The sequence below is a fragment of the Phaethon aethereus genome (assembly GCF_964289735.1).
Source record: "Phaethon aethereus genome assembly, chromosome: 12".
Classification (NCBI taxonomy): domain Eukaryota; kingdom Metazoa; phylum Chordata; class Aves; order Phaethontiformes; family Phaethontidae; genus Phaethon; species Phaethon aethereus.
In genome coordinates, this window is record NC_138588.1 from 9847140 (window position 1) to 9858613 (window position 11474).

The 11474-nt window shown below is 41.5% G+C and overlaps 1 protein-coding gene across 1 annotated transcript; it reads left to right on the forward strand.

Moving 5' to 3' along the window:
* The first annotated feature begins 340 nt into the window (after positions 1 to 340).
* TLNRD1 (talin rod domain containing 1) lies at positions 341 to 1616 on the forward strand. The gene has a single exon (XM_082004975.1). It carries the CDS (start codon positions 471 to 473, stop codon positions 1536 to 1538), a length of 1068 nt encoding a protein of 355 aa, XP_081861101.1. The 5' UTR covers positions 341 to 470; the 3' UTR covers positions 1539 to 1616.
* The last annotated feature ends 9858 nt before the right edge of the window (positions 1617 to 11474 follow it).

Sequence of the window (11474 nt, forward strand, 5' to 3'; positions counted from 1 at the left end):
GCTGCGTGCGGCTGCTGGGCGTCGCTGAGGTATTCCGTCTCGTAAAGGGAACTTTGCGCAGGAGCCCGCGGCCGGGAAGCCGGAGGAGGAGGTGGTGGTGGAAGGGAGGGAAGCCAACGTGCGAAAAGGAGAAAACAGAAAAAAAAAAAAAAAAGAAGGAAAAAAGAGAAATATCTGTTAGCTAAACGATGCCGGGACGGGGCCCGGGGGCTCCCGGCGAGCGCCGACCCGCCGCGGGAGCGCCGTAGGAGCGAAGGCTGGCGCCGGAGCGGGGCGGGCGCCCCGGCGGAGCTCGCTCCCCGCAGCAGCGGCAGCCCCGGCGCCCAGAGCCTTTTCTTGCCTCCCGGCGATTAATGGAATGATGTTGCGGAAAAGGCAGAGCGATCCTGCCGGGCTCTGTCGGGACTGCTCGGGCGGCGGAGGCGGTGGCAGCGGGGTAGCGAGCGGCATGCGAGTGCCCCCCCGGCGCTATGGCTAGCGGCGGCTCTGGCAAGTCCAGCAGCGAGGTGTCTGGCGGCGGCATCCCCAGCAGCGGTTCCCTGCAGAGGAAGAAGCTCATCTCTATCTGCGACCACTGCAAGATCAAGATGCAACTGGTGGCTGATCTGCTGCTGCTGTCGAGCGAGACCAGGCCGGTGAACACGGAGAGCCTGTCTGTCTTCGGTGAGTCCTTCGAGAAGTGCAGGGACACGATCATTGCCAGGACCAAAGGACTCTCCATCTTGACCCATGACGTCCAGAGCCAGCTCAATATGGGACGCTTCGGGGAGGTGGGGGAAAGCCTGATGGAGATGGGGGAGCTGGTGGTCTCCCTGACCGAATGCTCTGCCCACGCTGCCTACCTGGCTGCAGTGGAGACTCCGGGGGCCCAGCCTGCTATGCCTGGCTTGGTGGATCGCTACAAGGTGACCCGATGTAGGCATGAGGTGGAGCACGGCTGCGGGGTCTTGAAGACCACCCCTTTGGCAGATATGAGCCCTCAGCTCCTGCTGGAGGTTTCTCAGAACATGTCCAAGAACTTGAAATTCCTGACAGACGCCTGCGTGCTGGCCAGTGAGAAATCCAAGGATAAATTTGCTAAGGAGCAGTTCAAACTCAGTGTCAAATGCATGAGCACCAGCGCCTCTGCCCTCTTGGCGTGTGTCAAGGAGGTCAAGACTTCACCCAGCGAGCTGACCAGGAACCGATGCGTCTTGTTCAGTGGACCTTTGGTGCAGTCTGTCTATGCTCTGGTGGGCTTTGCCACTGAGCCCCAGTTTTTGGGTAAAGCTGCCACCATTAATCCAGAGGGCAAAGCTGTGCAAACTGCCATCCTAGGAGGAGCCATGAGCGTGGTATCTGCTTGTGTGCTCCTGACCCAATGCCTCAGGGATATAGCCCAACACCCCGAAAGTAGCACCAAAATGAGCGATTACAGGGAAAGATTGAGGAACTCAGCTTGCGCCGTCTCGGATGGTTGCAACCTGTTATCTCAGGCACTAAGAGAAAGATCTTCACCCAGGACTTTACCGCCAGTGAACTCCAATTCTGTGAATTAACCCCCACATCTTCTGTTTAGATCCCAGTCATTGCTAAAGGAAAATAATATCCCACCTCCTCACTCCTTTTTTGTATACCAAAGAATTTGCTTGGATGAGCCCAATCCTTTGATTTCATGTGGTGAAGAAGCAGAACATACTCAAACTATACGTACTAATAAAGGTAGCCAGTTTTGGCTTCTTTATATTTTACTTTAAAGTCAAGCAAGTATCTGCAGTTAAATTTTCCTTTATTCAACAAGGTCTTCGCACAAATGGTAATAACAACTGTTTAAAAGTTTTTTATATTTGGGGAGGTGGGGGTATCTTGAAAAAAAAAAGGAGGAAAAAAAAAAAAAAAGCTTTAATCGCGCTGGGTGCGGTTTTTAAAGTTTGTCTTGTCTTGTCTTCCGAAATTTCCCTTCTAAATTTTTCTGTTTGGTTGTGCAGGAAAAAGGTTACCTCAGTTCTCACTCGTTTAAAAAAAATGAAAAAAACCCAACAACTCATAGATGATGGATGTAGCTACTATTTTGTTTGGTTTTGTTTTGTATGACTTTTTTATTTTGCATCAAGTGTTAGGTTAGAAGTGCATTTGGTGTGTAGGAGTGGAAGGACTGGAGGTTGTGATTATGTTTTCCATGTGTTGATTTCCAAACTGGGGGAAAAGCTACTGTGAGTGTTTAAACAAACAAACAAAAAAATTACACTATAACAAAAGTGATTTTTAATTTTTTTCCAATGTCAGTTTTTATCTTGCATGTACTGGAGTATTTATTTCATCTATTAAAATGTTATGTTTCTCAGATGTCTTTCTGTGAATCTCTTAATACTTGAATAATTGAACAACTAGGCCTGTTTGCATTGTATGTCATTTTCCCCAGGGAATGGGTGGTACAAATGTAACTGTAGTTCTAGACAGCAGCATAGAGGCTGCAATTCAGTTCTTTTATTTTCATAAATACTGTCCCTCCCGCAATACCACCCCTCCTCCTCCTCAGGATGCCTCTGACAGAGATACTCCGTGGTTGTATTTATGGAAAGCTGGACAGTGCTGCGTGCATCGGGATTGCTGTAGCTGCAGAGTGCTGGCGGCTGCTGCAGCGGGGCATAGGCTGGCTTTGTTATCCGTGTTATCTTTGAGCAAAGTTTGTGTATTTTAACTCTTGCAGATGTTGTGGGCCATCTGTGTTAAGTTTGTGACTTTCCATATTAATTTATTAAGGATTTCTTGAAAAACTTTACCCTGTTGGGTAGCCCTGCTTGTTCTGGGTGTCTGCTTGGGAGTGTGAAGGTTTGCTGCAGGGGGCCCCTTGATTCCTCAGAGGTTTGTGTTGGAGCTCCTCAGTACAGATTTCTGTCAAAGTAGTTCTAGCTTGATGTTGCAGATAGCAGGAAAAGTTAGCTAACTTTGAGGCCCAGTCCACATCCAGTTGAATTCCTTGGGAACTGTGATTGGACCTGAGGCTATACTGCAGTAGTTCCCGTAATTGCAATGATGATGATTTTTTTTTTTTCCCCCAGCCTGGTCTTTGTGGACCTGTGGGGTCTGTTGCCTTCTACATGTTCCATGAAAAGTAAATAGAAGAACAGGTCTTCTGGCAAGGAGGCTTTGTTTGTCTGCCCAGGTCCATTGCATAACTGTTTTTTTTTTTTATAGGTCTGCAAATTGAACAATGTTGAAAGCTATTGGAGAATGTACCTTTAAAATGTTGTTACCGTGGTTTAAACCTTTACTGTACAAGTACTGTCTTATTTATTCCTTTGAAAAAGTAAACCTTTTGGGTTTGGATATGGAACAGTCCTGGAATAGTGAAGGGTCTTCCTTTTATAGCATTATTGTTTCTCACACATGATGCTTTTACTTCATTTCAGAGGGGAGTAAAACATTACTGGGTAGTGGACAAATGCATCCTGTCGAAGGAGATACAAGCTGAGCTTGTATATCTGTATCTTCAGGGCTCGAAAAAAATAATTCCGTGACTTAAGTACAGTGGACCCCAGTATTATGTTTTGTTTATTTTTAAATGAAACTTTTCTGACTTCAGTGAATTGCATGATTAGGACTTTTCTTTGTGAAAAATCAGTCCCAGCTACATTTCTCTGGGGTATGATTTTCTCACTACATTATCTCAGATGGAATATAACCCTATCAGTATATGCTGCAGAGGAATGGATGTCCTCATCTATGCGGTATAGTATAGAACTTCTCTTACTCATTTTTTCAGAAATAGATAAATTTATACACGTGCTGTTCTACCTTTGACTTAGATGCCTCTGCAGGTATTTCCTCAGAGGCACTCTCACACATGTGTGCACACACGTTTTCCCATCTGGATGGCAGGAACAGCTGTAGGACTCCAGAGGGATTCATAGGAAGCCAAGGCTATCTACAGGGAGGTCTTGTGCCTCTGTACCGTTTGCGGTTGTCTGCTCAACTATCCTTTGTATCTCCCTCCCTTTAGCATGTCTCTATGGAAGCCAAGATACCGTCCCAATCTCCCCTTCCTTCTTTTCCGCAGTTGCGCGGAGGGGAAGGAGGAAAAAGGGATTGTAGCAAACGTAATGCTTTCAGGATGTGTTATCTTCTGTGGCTGCGGACAGGAGGCAAGGAGCTGGCTCCACCCTTCCTTTGCATAGATCCTAGATGGTGCAGAACTTCGTGTGGGACGTGCAGAGATGATGCTGAGGCGGCTGCAGGGCAGTGCTGCTCAGGAGAGAACAGGTACCAGGGTGGCATCCTTCAGCTCCAGTTTTTAAGTTACCATGACCTACATTTGTGAGGCCTGCTTCCAGATATAAACCAGAGGATTCTGAAGGGCAGCTCTGCAGCATGTCTGAGAAAAAAAAAAAGTAACGTCCCATTGGCTCTTTTGATGTTTCTACTTAATAATTTTTGGTGCTGCTGAACTAATTAAATTCTTTTTGATTCGTTTGTATGTTACTGAGGTTATATGGATCACAGTGCAGCCTCCTTATTACCTCTGCATAAGAAAGGCAATATATTATTAATGATGATAGTGCCGATTTTTGTTGTGGTAAGATTTTGTTGTAAGTGGTTTAGTGCAGTTTTTGTTTCAACAAGGATACTGTAGATTCTTCCCCCCTTTCTGATTAAATTTTGAAGTGAAGTACATGTGTACATATGTAAATATGTATCTTCTTTTTCCTTTTTTAACACTGAAGGAAAACAAACTGCTCAAGATCTTGAGGTTTTGAGGTGTGTGGGGTTTTGGGGGCTTCAGTTTTATAAAATAAAACGTGAAATGTAGCCAGGCCATGATTTTAGTTAACAGGCTGATTAAAAAAAATAATATATATACACAAATAGTAAATTCACTGAAGTAACTTACTGTAACATTTTAAAATTACACTAATTTTAACACTTAAAAATGTTCAATCATTTCTTTCTAGAGTGGAACTCTCACAAAGGGAGCCATGTGCTCCCTGGCCTCGGCTCAAGAGAGTATCTGTCAAAATCTGTGCTATTCATATAATTGGCACAGCAAAGTTAAAAAAATAAAAAAAAAAAAGGCTTTTGATGCAAACAAGTACAACTGTTTTTATGCACTCTGAGTAAGTGATTAACAGGAAAAAGCCTATATATACATATGCACATTGTGGCATTTTCTGAGCAAAAAGAGTGTGGTTCCATACTAAGAGTGAACATACCTATGTTTTAAATGCTGTAGTGCCACACTTAGAAAGACTTAAGGTATATTGAGATATTTATTGGGAAGGTATTCCTATAGAATATTAATTCTGATATAAGACATTATTTCAGTATTCATGTTTGTTTACTTTGTACTTTCTGGGACAGAAAAAATACATAATGGACGAGTTTTCAGGGTGCAGTTGCAGGCTACATCGAGGTCACTGATTATCACTTGGCATCATAATTTAGGCCCTTGTTGCCCAAATGCTTACTCCATTTGGGTCAACAGGTAGTGTCACTATTTCAACATAGGCTTAGACAAGCATGAGATGTGATTTCTGATCTAGAACCTTGGTGGTTTTGACAAAAGAGAGCTTAAAATTTCAAAGTCCTTATATCACTTATGTCATAGATCTACTCTAATAGTGCATTTAATAAAAGGGTTAACTTATTTCTAAACACATTATGCAATGCCCATTTGTTGCCAAAAATAACACTATCCCCACCAAAAGAGAATTAAGCTTATTTTTTAAAAGTAAGATTTTTTTAACAGGGAAGAAGTTGTCACTTCTGTATTGTCTGTGAATTTGAAATTACCTTTTGGTTGCTGCTTCATCACATTGAGGTTCATTATTGATTTAATACAGCAGCTGAGTCTCAGAATTTGAGATCGGAGCAATGTGTTTTCTGATTCGAAAAAAAAAAGTTCTGTAAGACAATCAGCAGCAAAATGCTATTGAAAAGCAAGTACACAAATGAAGGGAATTTGCAAATATAAATACATGTTATTTTTCAGAACTAAGGAAAAAAAAAAAAAGACCATGGGTCAGATAATTCCCTTCACTTTTTACCACAGGAAATGATCAAAGTAGCAGAAAATCTGCTCTTTTTGGCCAAACTTCTGTCAGAGGCAGAAGGGGTCGAGCCAACACATGGTGTATGCAGCCTTGCAGCAAGAGGGGATGTGGCTGATGGGAAAGGAGGTGTAACCAGAGAAAATCTGTAGGGTAATACCTCCTATTAAACCCACAGGAATTTTCCTATTCTAGATAAAACAGAGGCTGATCCAATAAAGCGAATCTCAAACAACGCAACCTTTCTTTCTGGGCTGTGAGAGGCTTGTGAATGAAGATGTGGGGCTAGGAGAGTTTGGGATGCTCTGCGTCAAGCAGCTGTATTGCTGTAGGGAACCAAGGGCCTCTAGGGTTGCCCTAAGATATGTAAGAAGTACAGGTAAAAATGTGTACCTGCCAGAACAGTTTGGTGGGAAATGAAGGAGTGGTTCGTTTTTTTTTTCCCCCCCCTTTCTTCCCTATCAGGCTCTTTCTAGACTTTAAAAGCAGAAGCAGATTGTAGGGACCAATACATTTTACTGCTTTCTTCTTGCTGCCTGTGAAAGGTGCCAGACGGGCAATGATAAAGATAGACATTCTCTTCCTGTAGCCCAGGAATAGCACAAATGCAGAGCTTCAAGGCTGCCCTGACCTCACAGGATCCTCATAACGTGGTGTTTTTTTGGGACCACTGGTTTCACTCTGACTTTTTACCAAGAAACTGACAGCAAATCCCAGCAGCAACTTGACAGGGGCATCAAGACCATTACAATATTTCACATAGGACACCAAACCACTACCAGGTTTGGGTCATTCACAAATGGGCCAAAAAATATACAGGCTAGGTACGAAGTGCAAGGCCAGATATTTCATGTGAATAACTTGGAAAATTAAATACTGTGTACTCTGAGAGGTGTTTATTTACTTAGGAATTATGAATTATCAAAATTTTTATATGAGAGTTCAAAGGTGTATTTAATTAACATAATTAGCAGTACTCTTCTGAACCATTTTCTTAATGAAGACAGACATCTATGGACATGAAAGGGCCTCATCCATGACTCAATGAAGTCTGTGTAATTAAATATTAATATTTTCCACAAACTACATTAAAATGTTAGGAGTCATCTTGTGTTGCAAAGTGAGGAATTACATATTGATCCTCACTAACCTGAGTCTTTTCCTAGAACTGTTTTTATTGTACCAGAGTCCGTTGAACCGAAGGGGTTTTTTTGTTTTGGTTTTTTGAAACCACAGAGTGTACGATGCTATATTCCGACAAAGTCAAAAGCAGCACTTCAAGATTAATGCAGCGATTCCTGGGGTCTTTTGTCAGTTTTCCAGACTCTTGTTCCTGTTCTGACTTAAGTTTTTATAATTTCCTTTTATGTTAATAAAGGGTTCTTGTGGCTGTAAAAGTTGAAGTTGTCTTACTCCATAGACAGCCTGGTTCTTATGTAGATACTATTTAGATTATTTAGAAATCCTGCTGGTTGCCAGATGGAGCTCTTTTGGGTTTTATGTTAAATACTTGGAAAGCTAAATAGCTTGATTTTTCTCCCTTCCCTCCCTTCCTCCCCCAACAAAATAAATAAATACTTGAAAAGTGATTACTAACAAGTTGCTTAACTTCAGTTTTAAAATCAAATTAGTTTGAGGTGAGGTGACTGCAAGTATGAGATACCTCAGAGAAGTCAGGTTTTGGTGGGCTTTGACTTACCTACCAAAATTTTAAACTAACAGTTTTTCTCTAGGTTTGTATGGGCAACCTGAACCTGAACTTTAGTCCAACGATAGAGAATGTTGAAAAACATTGAACACGGTCCTGAATCCTGCAGTAGTGTTTCTTACAGGATCTTGACTTCAGATGGAAACCCCAAGATGGTTCTTAGACCACAGTGGCTGTTAGGATTGCTGGAAATAACTTGAACGGTGTGGTTTGGTGGTATGCTGGGCTGCTGCAAGCTGCCTGTATGCCTGAATGAGTTTTTCAGTCAGTTGAGTTCACAGGGTCTGCATTTGTGCGCAGAGCATCAGCAGCAGAGCCAGGCCAGGTCTGGTTGGCCTTTGTGTGGATTTTAGCAATTGTGAAGTTTCATTTGATTGAAAATTAGGCAAACTGCTGAGTCAAGCAGTGCCTGTTGGCCACTGTGGCACTGATGAACTGAGAGCGCTTCTGTTTCATACTCTGTGTATACAAGGTGTTCCTCCAGTTCATGCAGAAGGTGCTTGGGAAACACTGTGAGTCAGTGTCCCACTGATCATAATTCTGTTGTCGTCAATTCCCAAATGGTCAAGATAGTTATTTTGGCCTTCAAGGTTATGTTTTTAAAGTATAGAGTAAAAAAATGATACTTCCTAGTCAATTTTTTCAGCATGTATTCATTCTGTCTGGTTCACATTAAATATAGGAGGTCTCTTGAATTGGTAGGCATGCCGTTCAGGTGTACTTTTGGCCCGTGTTTGCATTCTGAACATTCACACTATGGAAGAAAGTGAGAAAAGTCAGTGTGACAAATTATAGGCCCTGTAGCACTTCTGACTTGGCATGCAGTTAATGCTCTGGTCTTGTTTAAATGCTTCAAATTTAGTCGATGTTTAAAAATTTACTTTCTGTTTAAAAATTTACTATGGAATCAATCTGTTCTGGCAATGTTAGCTTCATAATTGAAAAACTTTGTCTCCTTTTATCATCGTAAAGTAGCTGTTAGTCCAAAACTTTTCAATCTCTGGGTCTGGCTTAAAAAATGAAAAGGAAACTGAGCTCTATATTTCAGTTTTAATATTTTTGAAAGCGTTAAGCTAATGGGTCAACCTATTTTTAAGTTACAGAGCATGGAAAAATAGTGGGTGTATTCTTTTTCATGTTGAAGTGAGCTATTGTTTCTCGGCTCATAATTAAAAACCCAGATTGGTTCTAAGCACTGTGAGAAGATCTGTGAGCACAAATTTCTGCATGAAATTTCCTTAATACTGACTTCTAGGCGTGAACTCATTCTATAGTCTTGTCTTCTCTTGTGACTGTCATATTAGAGGAATTTGTCCCAACAGCCTGTAAATGGAGCTGGTAGCATCTGAACAGCCTGAAGAGCAGTTGTTGAAGTGAGTGGTACAACCTCCAGAGACACATGAGTACTATCTTTGAAACTTCAGAGATACGCGCTGCTGGTTAGGGCACTGCAGGTTGTAATACTTTTGAAGAGTTACAGTGAAATACAGGACTGAAAAAAGCTATGAGCAAGAGTGGTTTGTTTCAAAGTGAGGGTGCAATTTGAAGTTTTTAAGGGAAAAAAAAATTAAAATACTTGGTCAGAGTGAGAGTATACTAAATACTGCGAGAGTATTTAGGGTCTTAACTCCTATTGATTTTCAGTGGGAGCTATACGTCTAGATGTTTTATGGACTTGGTCATTTGTGATGCAGTTTGATTGCATGTGGTTTTAAAATTAATTGTAGGATGTTGTGGTAGAGTTTTACTGAAACTCTATAAAGCTAGGAAATCTGCAGCTGAAGTACGAACACAGGCCGTAGTTCTGTTCCTACCATCCTGACCTTTCCGTACGGGTTAAAAGCTCTTGTTATCCTTGCGTACGCCCTGGCTGGCAAGCAGCCAGAGGCCCAGCTCTACCTCGTTTGTCTCTTATGGTTGCCAGATGCCAGCATTGTACATCTTACCTTCACATCAGAATCACAGATTTCCCCTCCCTCCCTCCACCTTCCACTCCTGGTACAACACCCAGATGTGGAACAGAGATCCCTTTGTACTCTGTGTGTGTGTCCTCATGCAGGCCATATACTTAAAGATAGTTGATGCTAATTGAGGTCCAGATCGCGTTAGAAACATACCTGTTCTCTCTGTATGCAAATTCCAACTACCTCAATACCACATACATCCTTTCAAAGTAGGTCTTGAGGAGTTGCCTGTAATCCATATTCCCTGGAACTGTGTTTCACACACAGTTTGTCAAAGAGCTGTAATGCTATTCAGAAGAAAGGGTAATCTGACTTTAGGTATTTATGAGGTGCTTTTAAGTCGGGGCAGGGTGGCGTGTGAGCTGGATACATGAGATGTGGGTTAGTGGCTAGCTTAAAATTGTAGCAGTTCTAGGTAGCAGTTTCCCAACAAAGCAGCATGTGGGCTTTATGGGGCATTTTCTTTCTATCTTTCAATTAAATATACTGTTCTGCTAACATTGTGTATTGATTTAATCTGCAACTTTGAATTCAATAACAGAGAAGTTGCATCTGGATTTACAGTGCCCTGTAAAATCTATTTATTGATGAATCACCGATAACTTTTCTATATTGGACCCTGAGGCTTCTTGTAAAATTTCTTGTCTTGCCACAGTTTTTTTGTCTATCAAAATTACCTTAATTTTCTCTCCAGCTGGGAAAAAACCCAACCAACCAACACCTACTTAGTGTATTTTTCCAGTCCACTGCCTATTTGGACAGTTTCAAGATAATTAGATGAAAATAACTTTCTTTGAATAATGAGTTTACTCCTAAATTTCAAAGTCATATTCTGAAACTTGTGAGCATTTTGCTTTATACGTGATTAAAACCACATTTGTTTGTCAGGGTAGAAGAGAGGAAAAGGCACGCTTTTCTCTCTTGGTACATAAGATAACAAAAGGCCAAATGTTCTTCTTTGGTTCACTTACATGATCATACCGTAGTACGCAAAAATGCCTGGCTGCATCAATATTGCTGTTTTGGACATTGCGTATCCTTTTGATTACAGGCCCATCACTTTGCAGTCACTTGTACTGGGGGGAAAAAAAAAAACACTGTTGGAGGACCCTGTTAGTACATTAGAATGTTCTGTATTACGTTTGGTTTTGTTTAAGACAAGAAAGCTCAAATCAGAATTACGTGCCAATTCTTTATAAGATCCCACTCATTTGGCAAAGGAATTGCAGTAATTACATCTTGTTTTCTGTACTGTGTCATTACAGAAGAGAGAGCACATGCTGCACTTGTAAGGGGATGAAATAATTCACTCGCATCTTTGAAGTCTTGCTGTATTTTTCCTTTGAAAATAACGGTGGGCTGTAGAAGACTTTCCCTGGATGATAAATATGCTTTGCAAATGTACAATGGTGCTCAGAAGCTTGAGTAAAACAGACTTTTAAAAACTAGTAAATCTATCTGATAGAAACACAAAGTCAAGGTACTTTTTCCAAGCCTTTCCCCAAAGTATTGTTTTAGTCATAGTTTTACCTGGTTTTGTTGTTATATTCATTTATTGCTGTTAGATGTTTCTATGAGACGATTTTGTAAGATGGATTGATTTCACTTAGGGAAGAAGCAGTTGCTCACTGGTTTTGGATCCTTTTTAAGGCTGTGATCTGTGAGATGTTGCATGTCCTTTCCTTGTAAGACTGCATTTCACTGAAGTGATCTGGAGTTCACTAGCATCCAGGGAACATCACTCCTGTCAAGAGAATAAAGAAAGAATGTTCAGAG